The following is a 22,716-nucleotide window of genomic DNA, read 5'->3' as shown; positions in this document are numbered from 1 at the left end:
TCCCCATGAGTATACATTTTTAGCTTCTCATGAGGATTTATTAATTAATGAATTTCATGTGTTTTTATTATTTATAATGCATTTTTTAAAGTTAGGTGTATATATGTTCAGAAAACATCATCACCAGTATAGCATATATTCTTTCCATGTTCCCATTATAGTATACTATTTTGATTTTACATTTAATGAGTGTATTCAATCTATAATTGTTTTAAATTTTGGCACTTAAATGAAATTCACACTTTGTCATTAATAATACCTGTTAAATAAATAACTTCACAGTTTCTGATACATAGCTGTCTGGTAAATAAGGCAAATCATTGATTATTGTTCCATTTTATGGAATACCAAGTAGGTTCTTGGTTTTTAGAAGCTTCTAAGGCACACAGCTAGTAAGTGGATGAGCCTATATAGAACCCCACCTTTTATGGTTCTAGATCAGTACAATTTTATGTATACTGTTGAGTTCATGTTATAACATAAAAAATGATTACTTTCCAGTCAAGTGATGATTTTTCTTTTTGTTTATGTGTTTTTAACTTTATAGTCCATGGCAGAAGTCCTTGCTAAAAAAGAAGAGCTAGCAGATCGTCTAGAAAAGGCCAATGAAGAAGCCATTGCTAGTGCTATTGCTGAAGAAGAACAGTTAACTAGAGAAATTGAAGCTGAAGAAAACAATGATATTAACATTGAAACTGACAACGACAGTGATTTTTCTGTGAGACTTTTTAACATAACTATTCAAAATTTATATTTAGAAACAAAATTATCTGGGCCAGAAAGACTTGGAGTCCATCTAGTCCTATTTAAAATTAGTTACTTAAAAATCATGTTCAGTAATCATAACTATTATTCTCAGGATGATTTAGACTTATATAATAAACAATAGCAAATCTTTTGTTAGCACTTTACCATTACTAAGTATTTTCATATATGATACAGTTGACAAATTAGAAGTTGTTATTGTGATTTTACCAGTCAAGAAATTGAGTCTAGGCCAGTCGTGGTGCTGTATGCCTGTAATCTCAGCACTTTGGGAGGTCAAGGCAGTAGGATTGCTTGAGGACAGGAGTTCGAGACCAGCCTGGGCAACATGGCAAAACCCCGCTCTATTAAAAACAGTTAAAAAATTGAGTCTGACATAAAGTAAGAACTCAACATTACTCTAATTATAATTTATAGAGAGTGAAGACAAAGCTAAGGTATTTTACTTTTGTATTCTATTAGCAAAAAGTAGGCTGGGCATGGTGGCTCACGCCTGTAATCCCAGCACTTTGGGAGGCCGAGTCTGGTGGATCACAAGGTCAGGAGTTTGCGACCAGCCTGGCCAATATGATGAAACCCCGCCTCTATTAAAAATACAAAAATTAGCCGGGTGTGGTGGCGGGCTCCTGTAGTCCCAGCTACTCGGGAGGCTGAGGCAGGAGAATAGTTTGAACCCGGGAGGTGGAGGTTGCAGTGAGCTGAGATCATGCCACTGCACTCCAGCCTGGGCCACAGAGTGAGACTCAATCTCAAAAATAAATAAATAAATAAATAAATGAGCAAATGATACACTACCTTCCTTTACTAAGTGCTTAGGATATATATGTTAATGATGGGAATTTGTTAAAGAATAAAATAACTTTAAATGTTTTACATATTGGTTTATTAAATTTTAATGCCAAACAATCTTCAGTTCTTCAGTATTTGGTCTGTATATGTTAGCATTTATGTAGTAATAGGATAAGACCAGTATATTTCTTAAATTTACTTCATTTGTCTCTGCTGTTAATGGCTGCTAGGCTCTTAATATGAATAGGCTGTGTATTTTAACTTGGTAATTATTATGAGTGTACTGGTAGGTACTGTTTTCCTGGTTTTTAACTGTTGGTTAAATGGACTATATTAACAATAGGTAGGAAATTTTCATGTGTGGTTCATTTTCTAAAGTTGTAATTGTGTTCAAAGATTTGATTTTCAGCTTCCCTTATTACATTTTAGGCCAGCATGGGCAGTGGGAGTGTATCTTTCTGTGGTATGTCCATGGACTGGAACGATGTCCTTGCAGACTATGAAGGTATTGTGTATATGCATATTGGCTGTGTTAGTACAGTGTTCAAAAGTTTGTTCTCAAATGTTTTATAGACCTATGTGGTTAAACAATGATAGTATTTTTTTCTAAACAGCTCGTGAGTCTTGGCGCCAAAATACATCCTGGGGGGACATTGTAGAAGAAGAACCTGCTAGACCTCCAGGGCATGGAATTCACATGCATGAAAAACTTTCTTCACCCTCTCGTAAAAGGTCTGGCATTTGAAAATTAATTTGAAGTGGTTCACAGGAAGAAAACTAGCCACTCTTGATTGTTAAATAAAAATGCTACATGGCATTTTTGGGCACATTACTTCAGGACAGTTTCAGATCCATTGAAAAGTAACAAAGCTTTCCTGAAGTGTTGGGCCAAAATTAGTTTTGCATACTTTAAGAACTATGAAGTCTAAAGAACACTTTTTCTGGCCTTATCATGTAAACATTTCATGTCTCTTGTCCATTTGTTTGTATTAATAGAACAATTGCAGAATCTAAGAAGAAACATGAAGAAAAACAAATGAAAGCACAGCAACTAAGGGAAAAGTTACGTGAAGAGAAAACATTAAAGCTTCAGAAATTGTTAGAAAGGGTGAGTTTTTATTTTTTAGGAAATTATGATAGTCTGAAGTTAGTGGGCTTATTTTCAACTCTACTTCTGGTCTGAGAGAAGCTAAAATAACCATAAAATAATTAGATTTGCTAGGAAACAAGGCATTTTAATCTATTGAATCCAAGAAGGTTAACTATAAACAAATCATCATTTTCAAATTATCTAGTAAATTGATATTTTGCAGGGTTAGCATGGATTATTAAAGCTCTACTTGTCTTTTGCCATTTTCATTGGAGGGTTTCCTTGGAGAGGTTTGTCTAAAGAGTAGAATGACCTGGTAGACAATTTGGAGCCTAAGACTATCAGTTTGTAGTGTGTTTGCCCATGGCCAGCCCTGGTCCTTGCTCTTGGCTCTGGTTTTTACTTGTTTATATGTCTGCAGCCAACCCCTTCAGCTGGAGGAATGCAAGCTACCGCCCTGTCCCACAGTTGTTGTCAATCCATGTCCATATGCAGCGGGCCAAATAGCCATGCACACACATGGCCACAGCTGGCCATGGCCCCCACTGCCACATGTATGCCTGCAACCAAACTCCACCTGGCCTCTGCCACCACCTTCCTTGGCTCCCACCTACCCGGGGGTGCTCACTTCTTAACACAGAGGTGCTGCTGGCAGCCACTGCCTACACCCTGTAGCTTTTGGAGCTGAGGACTGCCCTGTTACTGATATTGCCAACTGTAGCTCCCTGAGCTGCCACGCCAGTGCATACATATAAACCAGGAGTTGTTGTACTTGCCTGCACTTTGGCACTCTGTGTGCCACTAGGCTTAGTGCAATAATATACTCCTGCATTCCCCCCAAGGCAGTGCTCCCATCTGAGTAATTGGCTATCCTTTCTGAAGCCAGTCCATAAAGACTGGAGAATGTGACTACTTCTTTAAGTGCACAGACAGCAATGCAAAGATACAAGGAACATGAAAAATCAGGAAAACTTGACACCACCAAGAGAATACAATAAATATCCAGCAAGCAATCCAAACAAATGAAGATCCATGAAGTCCCTGATAAAATATTCAAAATAACTGTTGAAGGTCAGTGAACTGTAAGAGAACACAGATAAATAATGTAACAAAATCAGGAAAACAACATAAAAACAAAATGAGAACATCAAGAAAGTGAAGCCATGAGAAAGAACCAAACAGAAATTCTAGAGGTGAAAAATACGCTGAAGAAACTAGAAAGTGCAGTAGAGAGCTTCAGCAGCAGACTTAGTGAAGCAGAAGAAAGAATCAAGAGAACTTGAAAACAGGTCATTTGGAATTACCCAGTAAGAGGAAAGAAAGAATGAAAAAAATGAAGAAAGTCTCTGGAACTTATGGGACACTAGAATTGAATGAATATATGCATTATAGGGATTGAAGAGAAGCAGGCAGAAAGCTTTTTTCTTTTTTAAAAGAAATAACCCAAAACTTCCTAAATATGGAGAGCAAAAGAGATATCCAGACTCAAGCTCACAGAACCCCACAACAGTTAAAGAAGTCTACATCAAGACTTACTATAATTGTCAAAACTCAAAGATAGAATTTTGAAAGCTGCCTGAGAAAGGCAACTCATCTCATACAAGGGAAGCCGGCCTCTACCCCCGTGAAATGATCAGTGAATTTCTCAACATGTATATTCCAGGCTAGGAGGTAATGGGATGATATATTCAAAGTACTGGGGGGGGGGGAGGGGGAAACCTGACCAACCATGATTATTATACCCTGGAAAGCTATCCTTAAAAATGAAAGGAGATAAAGTCTTTCCCAGACACATGAAAATTGACGGAGTTTGTCATCACTAGGCTTGCCTGAGAAGAAATGCTAATGGAGTTCTTAAAATGGAATAGAAAAATGATAAACACCAATGTAAAAACGTATGAAAGAAAGTATGTAAAGCTCAGGGGTAAATGTACAGTCAAATATAGAATAACATAATACTGTTAAGGGTGATACAGAAATAACTGCAACCCCAATATAAAACTTTAAAGAAGGCTGGGTGTGGTGACTCACACTCGTAATCCCACTGCTTTAGGAGGCTGAGGTGGGAAGATCACATGAGGCCGGGTGTCTCACACCAGCCTGAACAATGTAGCAAGACCTCATCTCTACAAAAAGAAGGAAGAACAAAAAAATTATCAGTTATGGTGGTAGGCACCTGTAGTCTCAGCTACCTGTGAAACCGAGGCAGAAGGATCACTTGAACCTGGGAGTTTGAGGCTGCAGTGAGCTAGGATTGCCCCATTGCACTGCAGCCTGGGAAACAGAGCAGCATCCTGTTACTAAGGTAGGGTGGGGGAGAGGACTTAAAAGACAGAAAGGTATTAAAAATAAGTATAATGACAGAAAATTGATATTGGATTTACAGTATGAAAAGTAGTAAACTCTGACTTCAAAAAAACATAGTGTACGGGTAGGTAAAAGTGTAGAGTTTTGTAGGCCATTGAATTTACGTTGTTACCAAATTAAAGTAGACAATTGTAACCACAAAGGCAAACCTATTGTAAATACACAAATGCTAAAGAGAAATCAAACCAAACCATTAGGAAAAAAAACCCCACAATCAAATAACAAATGAAGATAGCAATAGAGTAAGGAACAAAAGCCTGCAAAACAAGCAGAAAATAAGTAGCAAAATGGCAGTAATAAATCTGTACTTACTGTTAATAATTACTTCAAGTATAAATGGATTAAACTCCCCAATCAAAGGGCATAGAGTGACTCAATGAATTAAAGAAAAAATACCCAACCATATGCTGCTTTGAACAGACTTGGCTGAACACGAAGGAATATCTTATTCCATGTAAATTATAACCAAAAGAGAGCAGAAGTGGCTAAACTTAGACAAAACAGACTTTAGGACAAGAACTGTCCCTAGAGAGGAAGAAGGCCATTAAATAATGACAAAAGAGTCAGTTTAACAGAAGGATACAACAATTTAAATATATCTGCACCCAGCAATCTTATAAATATATAAAACAAATACAAATCTGAAGGGAGAAAATGGTAGCAATAAAATAATAGTAGGAGACTTCAGTGTTCCACTGTCAATAATGGATGGAACATTCAGGTAGAAAATCAATAATGAAACACCTGACTTACAACACTGTACACTAAATGTACCTAAGAAATATATACAGGATTTTCTACCTCCAAATCAGCAGAATACTCATTCTTCTCAAGTGCACATGAAACATTCTTCAGAATAGATCATGTGTTAGGTCACAACACTAGTATTTAGAAATTTAAGAAGATGGAAATCATACCAATATCTTTTAGACCATGGTGGAATGAATCTAGAAATCAATAATAGAAAATGGGAAAATTAGCAAAAATGTGAAAACTAAACATACAGTTGAACAACTATTTGGTAAAAGAGGAAATAAAGGGGAATTTAAATAATACCTTGAAGCAAATGAAAACAAATATAACTCACTAAAATTTGTGAGATGTAGCAAAACAAGACTCTGAGGGAAGATTATAGTAATACATGCCTAAATTAGAAGAGAAGAAAGATCTCACTTAACCTAGTTTTTTAACTCACAGAACTAGAAAAAGAAAAAACAAACTAACCCCAAAGTTACTATATGGAAAGAAATGATGATTAGAGTACAAAAAAATTAAATTCAAAAGAGAAAAACAATGGGGAAAAAATCAACAAAACAGGCTTGGTTTTGTGGAAAGATAAAAAAAAATCAAACTCTTAGCTAGTCTAAGAAAAAAAAGACTTAGATAAATTAGAAACGAAAGTAGAGTCCTTACAATGGATAACAGAGAAACAAAAAGGATCATAAAGAACTATTATCAATAATTTATGGCACCAGATTGGATAACCTTGGAAGAAGTGGATAAATTCCTAGAAATATACAACCCAACATTACTGAATCAAGAAGAAATAAAGAGCCGAAACAGACCAATAACAAATACAGAGATTGAATTACTCAATCAGAAAACCAACAAAAAAAGCCTAGGGCCAGATGACTTCACTGATGAATTCTATGAAACATTTAAAGGAGAAATAGTACCAGCCTTTCTTGAACTTTTCTGAAAAATAGAAGAGGGAACACTTTTGTGAAATAAGAAATATTATATTGGTCTCTGCCCCTGGTTCCTGACTTAGAGCTCCTAAAACTCTGGTAGATAGAAGCACTAGGATAATATTGTTTTTCCAATATGTGACGTTTGACCCTGGTTCCCAACAGATAATTTCTATGATCTTTGTAATTTCTTGAGTGATAAGAGCATCTGAAACAGAGTTCCTAAATGTCTTGGGCTTTGCTGAGTGATAGGAGCATCTTTTGTTGTAATGACGCTACTCTTGGTAGTGTCCTGGATAGCCTCAGAATTGGTGCTGGCTACCAGAACTTGGACCTCCAGGTTCGGTTGATTGCCAAAGCCAGTGATTTAATAAATCATGCCTCTGTAATGAAGTTTCCATTAAAAATCCCAAGAACAGAGTTTGGGGAGTTTCTGGGTTGTTAAACATGTGGAGGTACCTGAAAGGTGGCACACCTGGAGAGGGCATGTAAGTTTCATGTCCCTTCTTCACACTTTGCCCTAGGCATCTTTTCCATCTAGCTGTTTATCTGCATCCTTTAAAAGTTCCTTTGTAATAAATTGGCAATAGTAAGTAAAAGTGTTTCCTTGAGTTCTATGGGCCACTCTAGCAAATGAATCAAACTTGAGGAGACAGTTGTGAGAATCCCAAATTTATAGCTGGTTTGTCAGAAGTATGGGTCAGAACTTGGGACTTGTGATTAGCATCTGAAGTTGTGGGGGCAGTCTTGTGGGACTGAGCCCTTACCTGTGGGACCAGGTAGATAATGTCAGAATTGGATTGAATTATATGACAGCTAGGTGGCGTCAGGGAAGTGGTCAGTGTGAGAAAAACCCCATAGAAATCTGGGTGAAGAGAATTGTTATTGTGTTGTATGTGACAGTAGGAAAAACAATTTAGTTTTTCCTGTCTCTTACAACGCCCAAACTTGTGTTATGAGACCTGCATCACTCTGATTCCAAATCTAGGCAGAAACACAAGAAAGGGGAGAACTACAGGCCAATATTCCAGATAAACATAGATGCAGAAATCCTCTTTAAAATACTAGCAAACCAAATTCAAGAATACATTAACAGTCATACCATGATTGAGTGGGATTTATCTCTGGAATGTAAGTATAGTGAAATATACTAAAATCTATAAATGCAGTATACTGTATTAATACAGTGAAAGACAAAAAAACACTAATATCTCAATAGATGCAGGATAAACACTTGACAAAGTTCAATATCCTTTCATGAAAAAAAACTCTCAACATAATAGGTATAGAAGGAACTTTTCTCAATACAATATAGGCCAATGCTGTTGTTTTAATGTTTATCCCCTCCAAAACACATATTGAAGTTTAATTACTATTGTAACCATATTAAGAGGTGGGTTCTTTAGGAGGAGATTGGGTTATATTGGCTCTGCCCTTATGAATGGATTGATACCATTATTGTGGAAGTGGGTCCTTATTGCAGGAGTGGGTGCCTTATAAAAGGTTGGATTCAGCTCCCCATAGTGCCCCTGCCACCCTTTGCCCTCTCTTATCCTGTTGCTTTCCTCCGGGGTTGATTTCATAAGAAGAACCTCATCAGATGCCACCACCTTGTTATTGGACTTCCAGTCTCCAGAACTATTTTATGATAAATACATTTCTTTTCTTAATAAATTACCTAGTTTCTGATATTCTGTTATAGCAGCACAGAACAGACTAAGACAGCCCATATATGAACAACCCACAGTTAACATCATAATTGGGAAAAACTGAAAGCTTTTTCTCTAAGATTTGGTAAAAGGCAAGTATCCCCACTTTTACCATTTCTCTCCAACGTAGTACTAGAAATACTGGGAAAAGCAGTCAGGCAAGAAGAAGAAATGAATGCATTATATGGGAAGGGAAAGAAGTAAAATTATCTATTTGTAGATAACATCATAAATATGGAAAACCTTAAAGATTCCACAGAAAACTTGGAGAAATAATATATGAATTCAGTAATGTTTAGAGATACAAAATCAACATGCTTAGGAATCAGTGGGGTTTTCATACACTAACTATGATCTATATGAGAGAGAAATTAAGGATACAGTTTTCCTTATATTAGCAACAAAAAGAATAAAATACTTAGGAATTAAGCAGGGAGTTGAATCACTTGTGTAGTGAAAATTATAAGTTTATGAAAAAAAAATTTAAAGCAGCAAGTAAATAGACATCCGAGTTCGTGGATTAGAAGTATTAATATTATTATAATGTCCATACAGCCTTAAGTGATCTACAGTTTCAGTGCAATCTCTATCAGAACCCCAACCATTTGTTTTTAGAGAAATAGAGAAACAGTCCTAAAATTCATGTGAAGCTCCAAAAGACCCCAAAGATCGAAAGTAATCTTCAGCAAGAAGAGCAAAGGCTATAGTCATAATACTTTCTAACTTCAAATTTTGTTATAAAAGTATAGTAATCAAACAATTTGGCACTAGCATACAAACATACACACAGACCAATGAAACTTAATAGAAAACCCAGAAATAAACCTATGCAATTATGGGCAACTGGTCTTTGACAAGGATGCTGAGAACCTACAATGGGGAAAGCATAATCTTTTCAACAAAGGATATTGGGAATTCTGGGTATCCACGTGCAAAAGAATGAAATTGGACGCTTATCTTACACCATACACAAAAATCAACCCAAAATGGATTAAAGGCTTAAACATAAGATCTGAAACCATACAACTTTTAGAAGAAAACTTTCGTAAAAACCTTGACATTGATCTTGGTGATAATTGTTTGAATATGACAGAAAAACACAGGCAACAAAAGCAAAATTAGACATGTGGAATTAAATTAAAAACCTGTACAGCAAATGAAAAAATTATCAAAATGAAAAGACAGCTATGGAATGAGAAAAATATTTGTAAAAAATATATCAAATAAGACATTAATATCCAAAATATTTGAAGTACTCACACAACTCAATGGCAAGAAAACAGCCTGACTCAAAAATGGGCAAAGGACTTAAAGAGACACTTCTCAAAAGGAGAAATCCAAAAGGCTAACAGGTACATGGAAAGGTTCTCGGCATCTATAATGATCAGGGAAATGGAAATCGGACTTGAGTGAAGTATCACCTGATGCTTGTTAGGATGGCTATTCTCAAAATGACAGGAGGCACGTATTGGGGAGGATGTGGAGAAAATGGAATCCTTGTATGCTGTTGGTAGGAATGTAAATTTGTATAACCATTATAGTAAGCAATATGGAATTTCCTCAAAAAATTAAAACAGAGCCTATCATATGATCAGCAGTTGTTCTTCTGGGTATATATACAAAGGAATTGAAATCTGGGTCAAGAAGAGATATCTGTGCACCCATGTTCACTGTAACATTATTCATAATAGCCAAGATACGGAAACAACCTGAGTGTCTGCTGACGAATGAAATGTGTGTGTGTTCATATATATATATGTGTGTGTATATATATAAAAACAATATTATCTAGCCTTAAAAAGAATGAAATTTTAACATTTGTGACAACGTGGATGGAGCTAGAGATATTAAACTAAGTGAAAAGAGACACAGAGAGAAATGCTGCATGATCTCACTTCTGTGTGGAATATGAAAAAGTCACATTCATAGAAGCAGAGAGGGGAGATGGAGTGGTATTGGTCAAAGGGTACAAAAGTTTGACTTATGCAACATTAATAATTTCTGATGATGTAATGTACAGCATCATGACTGCAGTTAACAAAAAACAAAATACCTGAAAACATAGGAAACTTTGAGTTTATTCTTGGAATTCAAAGATATTCCTTCATTAGAAAATCTATGAATGTAATGGGATGTAAACTGATTAGAAGAGGAAAACCATTATTTTCAACATCAGGGAAAGATGATCAAGTTTGGATAAGCACTAATTATATTTGCAGAAGAGAGTCTGTGTATTTAGAGCAGAATAACTATTGATCAGTGTGGTAAGTGGAAATAACATGGGCTCTGGAGATAGCCAACCAAGTTTAAATCCTGATTTTGTCATATAATAAGCTATGATTCCCTGAGCAAGTTACTTAACATTATTGTATTTCAGTTTCTTTTTCTGAAAAATGACAATTGTAGTTATTAACCTGTTGTGATGCTTAAATGAGGCAAGTATGTAAAACAGTAACATAGTGCTAGGATGGATGTTGCTTAATATACAGTCACTCTTATAACTGAGTACTGTGTTATCTATGCTGTATGACAAATAACGGAAAAACTTAGCTTAAAACAGCAAACATTTATCAGGTCACTATTTCTGTGAAAAATGCAACCAGGAATTGCATAGTGATTCTTTTATTGTTTTATTTGGAGCCAGGGACTTGCTCTGTCATCCAGGATGGGATACGGTGATGCAGCATAGCTCACTGCAGCCTAGAACTTCTGGGCTGAAGCCATCCTCCTGCCTCAACCTCTTGACTAACCAAGATTACAGGCACATGCCATCGTGCCTGGTTAAATTTTTAATTTTTTTTGTAGAGACAGGGTCTTGCCATGTTGCCCAGACTGGTCTTGAACTCCTGGCATCAAGCAATCCTTCTACCTTGGCCTTCTAAAGCACTGGAATTCCAGGTGTGAGCCATCATACCTGGCCATCATTCTTGCTCTGGGTCTCTGATGATTTTTTTTTTTTTTTTTTTTCACGATGGAGTCTGGCTCTGTCGCCTAGGCTGGAGTGCCATGGCACAATCTCGGCTCACTGCAGCCTCCACCTCCCGAGTTCAAGTGATACTCCTGTCTCAGCCTCTTGAGGATCTGGGATTACAGGCATGCGCCACCACACCTGGCTAATTTTTTATATTTTTGGTAGAGACGAGATTTCACCACGTTGGCCAGACTGGTCTCGAACTTCTGACCTGAAGTGATCTGCCTCCCAAGTACTGGGATAACAGGCATGAGCCACTGCTTCCAGCCTGATGAATTTTTAGTCAAGCTATCAGTCAGGTCATAGTCATCTGGGTCTGGAGGATCCACTTCCATACTCATTTGTGCGGTTATTTGCTGACTTTTGTTCCCCTTTGGCTGTGGGCCAGAAACCTCAGTTTCTTGCCAAGTATACCTTTCTACAGCCCAAGTGTCTTCATGACATGGCCAGTGGTTTCTCCATAGAAAATCAGAGAGAGAGAGTCAGGGAGAGAAAGGAAAAAGTACCTAAGAGAGTTAATAAAAGGAAGTTGTGCTGAGTTTTATAGCATCGCTTTTGCTGTATTCTTTTGGTCACAGTTCTGATACAATATAGGAGGAGATTACATAAGGATCTTAAAACCAGGTGGCTTAGATCACTGGGCAGCATCTCAGAGGCTCCATACTACAAGTACCTAACACAGCATGATGAAAGATATATGGCCACTATATTGTAATTACAGGTGAACTCTTTTGTTACCTTCTGGTATTAGAAAAGAGTATAAATAGTCATAGGTTAAGCATATTATTTGGATTACTTTTACTGTGTAGTTTAAATTTGGGAGAAATAGTTGGACCACATAATTTGAATGTTCATAAAAATACATTAGGTAATGCAAGATTCTGTTGAGTACAGTGTAAAGTTGACTAGGACTATAAGAAAATTATTTGAGTTTTATTTTTACTTGAATCTCAATAATTTGTCATGTAGCTGAATAGATTAGATATGAAAAGCAGTCTCTTGTGGAGTTTTACAAGAGTCAATGTATTATTTTAATTTTAGCTTAAGAGAAGTGCTCTAACACAATCACAATTCTTCTCTTACTGTGTTTTTAAATACCAGCACAATTATAGTATATTTTCTTTTATCTAAACATCATCTCCAAGTATTCATGCAAGAAAATCATTGATTAGTGAAAGTATACAAGACTTTAGATGTGTTCTGGTTATTTTCTCATCAATGTAGGTATCCCTTAAATTAATTTTAATGGCAATTTTCATCTTCCGTTTGTATGATGGATTATTGTTTTCAACACTGTTTCACGTGAGTGATGTCATCACATCACCACAATAACTCTATGATGTACACAAGGCAGGTGCTGAACCTCATTTTATAGATGTAAAAACAATCTAGGAGAGGCTAAGTGTTGTTTCCAGTGTTACACAACCAATAATTTGCAGAGCTGAGGCTTTAAGGACATGTCATCTAGCTCTTCGTGTAGTGCTATTTTTGCATCATACTTTTTTGGATGGTTCAACACAATTATTGAGAGAAACAACTCAAATAAAATTTTAGGTTTTTTCCACTCATATTGACCCATCTTCTGATTTTCTATAATTTATTTTCATGGTGCTGAATCTTATTTCCTAGAGCACAGAACAAGCTTTTACTTCTTCTGTTTGAGGTTGTTTTAAGGAATTAAAATTTTAAGGGTGAATTTCTTAAAACAACATCAAGTAGCGATTATTATGTCTATTTTTTTTGTAGATGAAACCCTCTCTGTTCCTTCAGAGAATGTTTCTTATGCAAATAATGTGATTTGTTAGGTATCATTTTTCAGTTTCTAGGATAAAATTACTTATTTTTCTTGAATGTGGGTTACATCATAGAGATGTTAACGTTTATAAGGTTAAATATACACTATATTCATTTTAAACATACTCATGATAACGGTACAAGAATAATGCAAATATTTCTGTAGAGGCATATCTAAGCCACTGTTCTGAGAGTTTTATGAACCTTCAAATAATCCTGTGAGTTAGGTAATATTATTATTTTTATTTGCTGTTTATAGATAAGGAAACTGAGACATAGGCTAAAAAAGTTGTCTAGATTATGCAGCTAGTAAGTGGCCAATGTAGATTATGAATTTAGGTAGTCCGGCCTCATAGTTCTCGTCCTTAATTGTTAGTCACGTTGCTGCACATTTTTCCACACTTAGAGTTTATATTTCATAAACCATTTATTAGTACTTCATTTAAATGATTGTATATATTGAAATTAAGGATGTGATAATTCACTATACGCAGGAGAAGGATGTCCGGAAGTGGAAGGAAGAATTACTAGATCAACGACGCAGGATGATGGAAGAAAAATTACTTCATGCTGAGTTTAAGCGAGAAGTACAATTACAAGCAATTGTGAAAAAAGCACAAGAAGAAGAAGCTAAGGTATATCATAAGAGCTTTAAATGTTAACTTAATTACCCAAGTACTTTTTTCAATTGTTATATAATAGTAATAGAAGATAATGTTTATCCAGTGTTTATTCTGTTCTAGGATAACAGCATTTTACAGGCTCATTTAAAACTTACGAGGTGCAATATTTTATCCCTTTGATAATTCTGTGAGCCATCTATTATTGTTTTATTATACAAAGGTATAATTGATAGATAATAAGCAGCACATATGTAATTTATTCCATTTGATGAGTTTTGACATGTATTATATCCTTGAAACTATCAGTACAATGAACATAATATACAATTCCTCTTTGTAATTCATTCCTTCATTCAACTCTTATCTAATTACTGATCTGCTTTCTATCAGTATAAATGTTTGCATTTTCTAGAACTTATGTGTGTGGAATCATACATTATCTATTCTTTTCTCTGGCTTTCCCTCATAATAGTTACTTGGAACTTCATCCTGTTGTGTGTGAATAATTCCTTCCTTTTCATTGCTGAGTCATTCCTTCCATTTCTTTATGTATGGAAATACCGTGATTTGTTAACCCAGTCACTTGTTGATGGACGTGTGTTTTCTTTCCAGTTTTTTTCTATTACAAATATAGCTGCTGTGGCAATTCATGTATATGTCTTTGTGCAGATGTGTACTTTCATTTTTATTTTATGAAAACCTAGGAGTGGATTAGTATAGCATCTTACAATAGGTTCATGTTTAAGTTTTACACATGGTTTTCCATTCCTACCAGTAGTGAATGGGAGTTCTAGTTGTGCTATATTCTGACCAGCACTTGACACAGTTACACATTTTAATTTCAGTAATTTTTAAAATATGTGTATAGAGTCTAATTTTTTTTCCTTTTTTTGTGGGAAAAACATAATGTAATATTTATCATCTGTTAAGTATACAGTTCAGTGGTTTTAATGCATTCATGTTATGCAGTCATCACCACCATGTATCTCCATTAGTCTTTTTCATCTTGTAAAACTGAAACTCTGTGCTCATTAAACAGTAACTCCTCATTCTCACCACCAGCCCCTGGCAATGATCATTCTACTTTCTAGATCTATGATTTTGACTACTCTAAGTGCCTCTTATAAATGGAATGATATGATATAATTTTATCTTTTTGTGACTGGCTTATTTCATTTAGCATTAGGTCTTCAGTGTTATAGCATATGTTAGAATCTCCATCCCTTTCAGGCTGAGTAATTTTCCATTGTATGTATATACCACATTTTGCTTATCCGTTCATATCTCAATGGACATTTGAGTTATTACTACACTTTAGCTATTGTGAACAGTGCTGTTGTAAATATGGATGTACAAATAACTCTCGAGTCCCTGCTTTGAATTCTTTTGGGTATATACCCAGAATTGGAAAGTCTGGATCTTATGGTAATTCTATTTTTAATTTTTTGAGGAATCACCATGCTGTTTTCTACATGTAGTTCAACATTTTTACATTCCCATCAGTAGTGCACAAGGGTTCCAGTTATTCCATATCCTGTCTAACTTCCATCATTTTGTTTTTGTGATAGTAGTCATTCTGATGTGTGTTATTTGGTGTCTTGTTGTAGTTTTGATTTGCATTTCTCTAATGATTAGTGGTGTTGAGCATCTTTTCATGTGCTTATTGGCCATTTGTATATCCTCTTTGGAGAAATGTCTATTCAAGTCATTTGCCCATTTTTGAATTGAGTTGTTTGTTTTTTTGTTGTGGAGTTTTAAGACTTCTTCATATATTCTTGATATCAATTTGTTTTTAAATCAAAGATATGATTTGCAAATGTTTTCTCCCATTCTGTGGGTTGCATTTTTACTTTGACAGTAACATCTTTTGACATGCAAAATATTTTAATTTTCGCAAAGTCCAATTTGTCTGTTTTTTCTTTTGTTGCCTGTGACTTTGGTGTCATATCCAGTAAGTCATTGCAAAATCTAGTGTCGTGACACTTTGATCCTGTGTCTTCTAAGAGTTTTATAGCTTTAGATCTTACATTTAGGTAATTGATCCATTTTGAGTTAATTTCAGTATATGGAGTTAGGTAAAGGTTTAGCTTGATTCTTTTGCATGTGACTGTCGAGTTTTCCCATTGCCATTTGCTGAAAAGACTGTTCTTTGTACATTAAATTGTCTTGGCATCCTTGTCAAAGATCATTTGACTATATCTGTGAGGGTCTATTTCTTAGCTCCCTGTTCTATTCCATAGGTCTGTATGTTTGTTTTAGTGCTAGTACTATACTGTTTTGATGTTTGTAGTTTTAAGTTTTGAAATTAGGAAGTGTGAGTCATCCAATTTTGTTGTTCTTTTTAAAGATTGTTTTGGTTATTTGGGGTCCCTTGAGATTCCATATGAATTTTAGGGTGGACTTTTCTGTTCCTGCATAGTCATCATTGGGATTTTGATAGAGATTGCATTGAATCTATAGATCACTTTGTGTATTGTTGATGTCTTAACAATTTTAAGTGTTCTGGTTCATGATCATGGGATAATTTTTTATTTATTTGTGTTGTCTTTAATTTTTCAACAATGTTTTGTACTTTTTATTGTATGTATCTTTTGCCTCCTTGGTTAATTACTAAGTGTTTTATTATTTTTGATGCTATTGTTAATGGGATTGTTTTCATAATCTCCTTTTCAGATTGTTCCTTGTTAGTGTATAGAAATGCAATTGATTTTTGTATGTTGACTTTGTATCCTGCTTCTTTACTGAATTTTTATTAGTTCTAACAGTTTTTGTTTGGTGGAATCTGTAAGTGTTTTCTACATATAAGTTCATATCATCTGTGAACAAAGATAATCTTACTATTTTCTAAATTTGGACACTATTTCTTTTACTTTCCTAATTCTTCTGGCTTGAATTTCTAGTGCTACTTTAAATAGAAGCGGTGAAAGCGGCCAGGCACAGTGGCTCACACCTGTAATCCCAGCATTTTGGGAGGCTGAGGCGGGCAGATCACGAGGTCAGGAGATTGAGACCATCCTGGCTGACACAGTGAAACCCCGTCTCTACTAAATATACAAAAAAATTAGCTGAGCGTGGTGGTGGGCACCTATAGTCCCAGCTACTTGGGAGGCTGAGGCAGGAGAATGGCGTGAACCCGGGAAGTGGAGCTTGCAATGAGCCTAGATCGCGCCACTGCACTCCAGCCTGGGTGACAGAGCAAGACTCCGTCTCAATAAAAAAAAAGTGATGAAAGCAGGTATCTTTATCTTGTTCCTAATAGCAGAGTAAAAGCTCTCAGTCTTTTACCATTGAGTATGATATTTGTTGAGGTTTTTTCATATATCGCTTTTGAGTTTGTTCTGTTCCTAGTTTGTTGTTTTTTGTCATGAAAAATGTTTAATTGTCAAATGTTTTCTTGTGCATCAATTGAGACTGTATGTTTTTTTCCTCTTTAATTCTGTTAATATGTTATATTACATTGGTCAGTTTCCGTATGTCGAACCCTTCCAGGAATAAATCCTACTTGGTCATGGTGTATAATTCTTTTAATATGCTTTGCTAGTATTTTGTTGAGAGTTTTTGCGTTAATATTGATAAAGGATATTGGTCTATATTTTTTTTCTTTTAGTTTCTGTCAGGTTTTGGTATCAGGGTAATGCTGGCCCCATAGAATGAGTTAGGATGTATTCTCTCCTCTTCAGTTGTTTGGAGTTTGAGAAGGTTTGGTGTTAGTTCTTTAAGTGTTTGGTAGAATTCACCCATGAAGCCATAAGGTCCAGGGATTTTCTTAGGAGATTTCTAAATTACTGATCAATGTCCTTACTAGTTACAGGTCTAATTCATGTTTTCTAAATTTTTTTGATTTGATTTTTTAGGTTTTGTACTTGTGTGTATTATGAGTTATGGTTGAGATTTTTTTTTCATGTGGGTATGTACTGTTCCAGCACCAGTTGTTTAAGACTGTTCTTTTTACATTGAATAGCTTTAATAACATTGTTGAAAATGAATTGGCCATGAATATGTGAGTTTTCTTTCTAACTTGATTCTGTTTCCTTTATCTCTGTGCCTGTTTTTATACCAGTACCACTCTATCTTGATTATTGTACCTTCATAATAAATTGAAATCAGAAAGTACACGTCCGTAAGCTTTGTTGTTTTTTTCCGAGCTATTTTGGCTATTTTAGATCCTTTGTATTCCATATAAATTACAGGATCAGCTTTTGAATTTCTACAAAGATTTTTTTAAAGCCTATCTGGGTTTAAAATGGGTTTGCATTGAATTTATAGATTAATTTGGGGGAGAATTGACATCTTAATGATATTGAGCATTTCCATGAACATGATATATATCTCAACTTATTTAGATTCTTGCCTTTGCATCTATTTTGTGAAATTTATCTATGGTTCATATGTTTGATGGTATATTCAATGGTTTTTTTTTCTGTTTATTGCTAATATATAGCAGTGCAGTTGATTTCTGTATACGTACCTTGTATTCTACAGCCTTGCTAATAAACTCACTTATTAGGTCTATTGTTATTTCTTTCTTTCCAGTCTGTATGTTTTTTATTTTTTATCTCCTTGTATTGCAATGGCCGGGACTACTACAGTGTTGAGAGTTGTGAAGAGAGCTGACGTCTTTCCTTGTTCCCAGTCTCAGGAGAAAAGCATTTACTCTTCACCATTAAGTATGATATTAGCTATAGATGTTTCATAGATGTTTGTTATCAAATTGAGGAAATTTCTTTCTAGTCTTAGTTTACTGAAAATCTTTACCATGATTGGACTTTAAAATTGTTCACATGGTGTTTTGTCAATTAAGATATAATTTAAAAAATTTTTTAATGATGAATTTCACTGGTTGATTTTCATATATTAAATCAACTGTGCATTTCTGGGATAAACCTCATGTAGTCATAGTATATTATCATTTTTATATATTGGTGAATTTGATTTGCTAAAATTTTAGGAATTTTTGCATCAGTGTTCATGACCGAGGGTGTTTATAGTTTTTTTTCTTTAATGTCTTTGTTTTTGGTAACAGGATATGCTGGCTTTGTAAAGTGATTTAGGAAGGCTTCCATTATCTTCAGTTTCTTTAGAGTTGTTTGTGTAGAATTGGTACAATTTATTGTTTAATTTTTTTTTTTTTTTTGGTGAAATCCACCAAGGAAGCTATCTGGATCTGGTTTTCTTTGTGGGAGGGTTTATGCCTAAAAGTTTTATTTCTTTAATTTACGTAGAGCTATTCCTAATATCTGTTTCTATTATATAATTTGTGTCACTCAAGAAATTTATCTATTCCCCAAAGACTAATACTGTTGAGCATCTTTTCATGTACTTTTTGGCCATTTGTATATCTTCTTGGAAAAAAATCTCTGTTCAAAATCCTTTGCTCACTTTTTACCTGGGCAGTTCATCTTTTCGTTGTTTAGTTATAAGAGTTCTTTATATGTTCTGGATACTAGATCCTTATGAAACTTGTGATTTGCAAATACTTTCTTTAATTTTGCAAGTTGTCTTTTCACTTTCTTGATAATGTTCTTTTAATAAAAATTTTTAATGTTAAATTCCAATTTATTTATCTTTTTTTGTTGCTTAGTTTTTGGTGCTAGGAAATAATTATCAAATCAAAGGTCATGAAGATTTACCTCTTTGTTTTCTTCTGAGATTTTGTGGTTTTAGATTTTTATATTTAAATCATAAAAACATTTTGAGTTAATTTTTGTGTGTGATCTGAGGTAGGGGTTCAACTTAATTATTTTGCATAAGAATATACATATTTCCCAGCACCATTTGTTGAAGAGACAAACCCTCCCATTGGTCTGTCTCAGCCCATTTGTGTTGTGATAAAGGAATACTTGAGGCTGGGTAATTTATAAAGAGAAGAAGTTTATTTAGCTCACTATTCTGTAGGCTGTACAAGAAGCATGGCACCATCATTGCCTTCTCTTGAGGGCCTCAGGCTGACTCCAGTGATGGCAGAAGGTGTAGGAGAGTCAGCATGTGCAGATCACATGGTGAAAGAGGAGGCAGTAAGAGGAGGGAGGTACCAGACTCTTATAAACAACCAGCTCTTGAGGGAACTTTTGCAGGAACTAATATAGCAGAGCTCACCCCTTTCCCCTGAGGGCATTAATCTATTCATGAGGGATCTGTTCCCATGACCCAAACACTTCCCATTAGGCCTCTACCTCCAACATTGGCAATTAATGTTTCACATATTGATTACATATATATATATTTTTTGAGATGGAGTCTCACTCTGTTGCCAGGCTAGAGTGCAGTGGTGTGATCTTGGCTCACTGCAACCTATACCTCCTGGGTTCAAGCGATTCTCCTGCCTCAGCCTACCAAGTAGCTGGGAGTACAGGTGCGCGCCACCACACCAGCTAAGGTTTGTATTTTTAGTAGATACAAGGTTTCACCATTTTGACCAGGATGGTCTTGATCTCTTGACCTCGTGATCTGCCCGCCTCGGTCTCCCAAAGTGCTGGGATTACACGTGAGAGCAACCACGCCCGGCCAGATCACATATTTCAACATGTGGTTTGAAGGGACAGACAGCCAAACCATAGCAGTCTGTATGTCTGTCTTTATGCCAATACCACACTATTTTGATTACTGTAGCTTTTTAGTAAGCTTTGAAATGGAACCATGAGTCCTCCAATTTTGTTATCCCTATCCCCACAGAACATGAGGTACCAATGAAATGCACCTTGCAATTCCATGTGAATTGAGGTTTGGTTTTTCATATCTGCAAAAAAGCCCATTGGCATTGTGTTAGGGATTACGTATCTTTATATCCCTTTGAGTAGTATTATCATCTTAATATTAGTCTTCCAATTTATGAACATGGAATTTCTTTCTATTTGTTTGTCTTCTTTAATTTCTTTCAGCATTGTTTTGTTTTCAACATGCAAGTATTTTACTGCTTTGTTTTAATTTATTTGTAAGTATTCTTTTGGATGCAATTATAAATGATATTGTTATCTTAATTTCATTTTGGATTATTCATTGCAAATGTGTAACATATAATCAATTTTTATGTATTGATCTTATGTCTTATAATCTTGTTTGAACTCCTTCATTAGTTTTAATAGCTTTTTAGTGAATTCTTTAGGAGTTTTCATAAACAAGATCACATAATCTGCAAATATAGTTAGTTTTGCTTTTGCTTTCCAGTTGGATGTCTTTGATTTCTTTTTCTTGTTTAATTGCTCTGGCTAGAACCTATAGTATATTGTTGAATAGAAGTAGTGAGACTACACATCCGTAGTAGTCTTGATCAGCAGGTGGTTGAATCCATGAATGCAGAGCATCAACTGTAAGGGACTTCAGCATCTGCATTTTGGTATCCGTAGTGGATCCTGGAATCAATCTCCAATGGATACTGAGGGACAACTATATGTCCTTTATCGGGTCAAGGAAGTTCATTTTTATTCATCGTTTGTTGAATGTTTTTATTATGAAGGGATATTGGATTTTGTCAAATGCTTCTTCTCCATCTATTGCTGTTACACTATATTTTTTGTCCTTGTTCTATTGATATGGTGTATTACATTAATTGAATTTAGGTATTTCATATATTTGTCCAATTTTGTTAGTTGTTTAAAGTGCAAGGGTAAATCTCATCCTGTTACTTATGGCTGGAAGTGGAATTTCTGATGTATGTGTTATTAGTATTTGTATCTGTTTATTTTCGAGCAACAGTCTGTAGGTAGATTATTGATGATCATAAAGGCAGAATTAAATCCAGACCTTTCTGGTTCCAAAGGCTCTGATTTTACCACTGTACTTATTACTTTAGTATTCTCATTTTGTGATGTTTTACCATATGACTTATATACATTTTGACTTGTCTAATTGCTTAATATACTTACTTTCAATATGATTTTATTAAGCCAAAGTGAGTCTTTTAAGCAAATTAACCTAACTGTTTGTCACAGTTTAAATAATTTCCATAGAGATGGATGGTCAACTCCCTGGTATCTTTACATGAGGATATCAGCTGCCATTTATAGTACTTTTAATTCTTTTTCTTAAAATTCCAACTTCTATTTTGGATACACGGGGTACATGTGCAGGTTTGTTCCATGGATATATTGCACCCAAGTAATGAGCATAGTACTCAATAGGTAGGTTTGTTTTGTTTTGTTTTGTTTTTTGAGATGGAGTCTCGCTCTGTCGCCCAGGCTGGAGTGCAGTGGCACGATCTTGGCTCACTGACACAGCTGCCTCCTGGGTTCAAGTGATTCTTCCGCCTCAGCCTCCCGAGTAGCGGTGATTACAAGCACAGGCCACCGTGCCTGGCTAATTTTTTTTCTTTTTTTTTAGTAGACATGAGGTTTCACCATTTTGGCCAGGCTGGTCTTGAACTCCTAACCTCAGGTGATCCACCCACGTTAGACTGCCAAAGTGCTGGAATTACAGGCCAATAAGTAGTTTTTAATCCTTCTCTCTCTTCCCTCTCCACCTCTAGTAGTCTGCAGTATCTATTGTTCCCATGTTTATGTCCATATGTGCTTATTGTTTAGCTCCCACTTACAAATGAAAAAATTGTCCTTTGGTTTACTGTTCCTGCATTAATTCACTTAGGATTATGACCTTCAGTTCCATCCATGTTGTTGCAAAGGATACAGTTTCATTCTTTTTTTGGTTGCATAGTATTCCATGGTGTATATGCACCACATTTTTTTAATCCAGTCTATTGATGGGCACTATCAGTGGACTCCTGGGTTGATTCCATGTCTTTGCTATTGTGAATAGCATGGCAGTGAACATATGACTGCATGTGTCTTTTTGGTATAATAATTTGCTTTCCAGTGGATAGATCCCCAGTAATGGAATTGCTGGGTCAAATGGTAGTTGTGTTTTAAGTTCTTTGAGAAATTGCCATACTGCCTTCCACAGTGGCTGAACTAATTTACATTCCCACCAA

General features: G+C 35.4%; 1 protein-coding gene across 1 annotated transcript in view; it reads left to right on the top strand.

Moving 5' to 3' along the window:
- SCAPER (S-phase cyclin A-associated protein in the ER) overlaps window positions 1-22,716 on the top strand; it is a 605,860-nt gene that overhangs the window by 161,931 nt on the left and 421,213 nt on the right. Inside the window, exons 11-15 of the mRNA XM_011982670.1 lie at window positions 548-718; window positions 1,984-2,059; window positions 2,169-2,286; window positions 2,551-2,662; window positions 13,668-13,808. Coding sequence (XP_011838060.1) covers window positions 548-718; window positions 1,984-2,059; window positions 2,169-2,286; window positions 2,551-2,662; window positions 13,668-13,808 — 618 coding nt within the window. The remainder of the gene's footprint in view (window positions 1-547; window positions 719-1,983; window positions 2,060-2,168; window positions 2,287-2,550; window positions 2,663-13,667; window positions 13,809-22,716) is intronic.

The sequence above is a fragment of the Mandrillus leucophaeus genome, unplaced genomic scaffold, assembly GCF_000951045.1.
Source record: "Mandrillus leucophaeus isolate KB7577 unplaced genomic scaffold, Mleu.le_1.0 Scaffold241, whole genome shotgun sequence".
NCBI classification, from domain to species: domain Eukaryota; kingdom Metazoa; phylum Chordata; class Mammalia; order Primates; family Cercopithecidae; genus Mandrillus; species Mandrillus leucophaeus.
The sequence above is the reverse complement of the archived record's forward strand: the minus strand, read 5'-3'. Positions and strand labels throughout refer to the sequence as shown.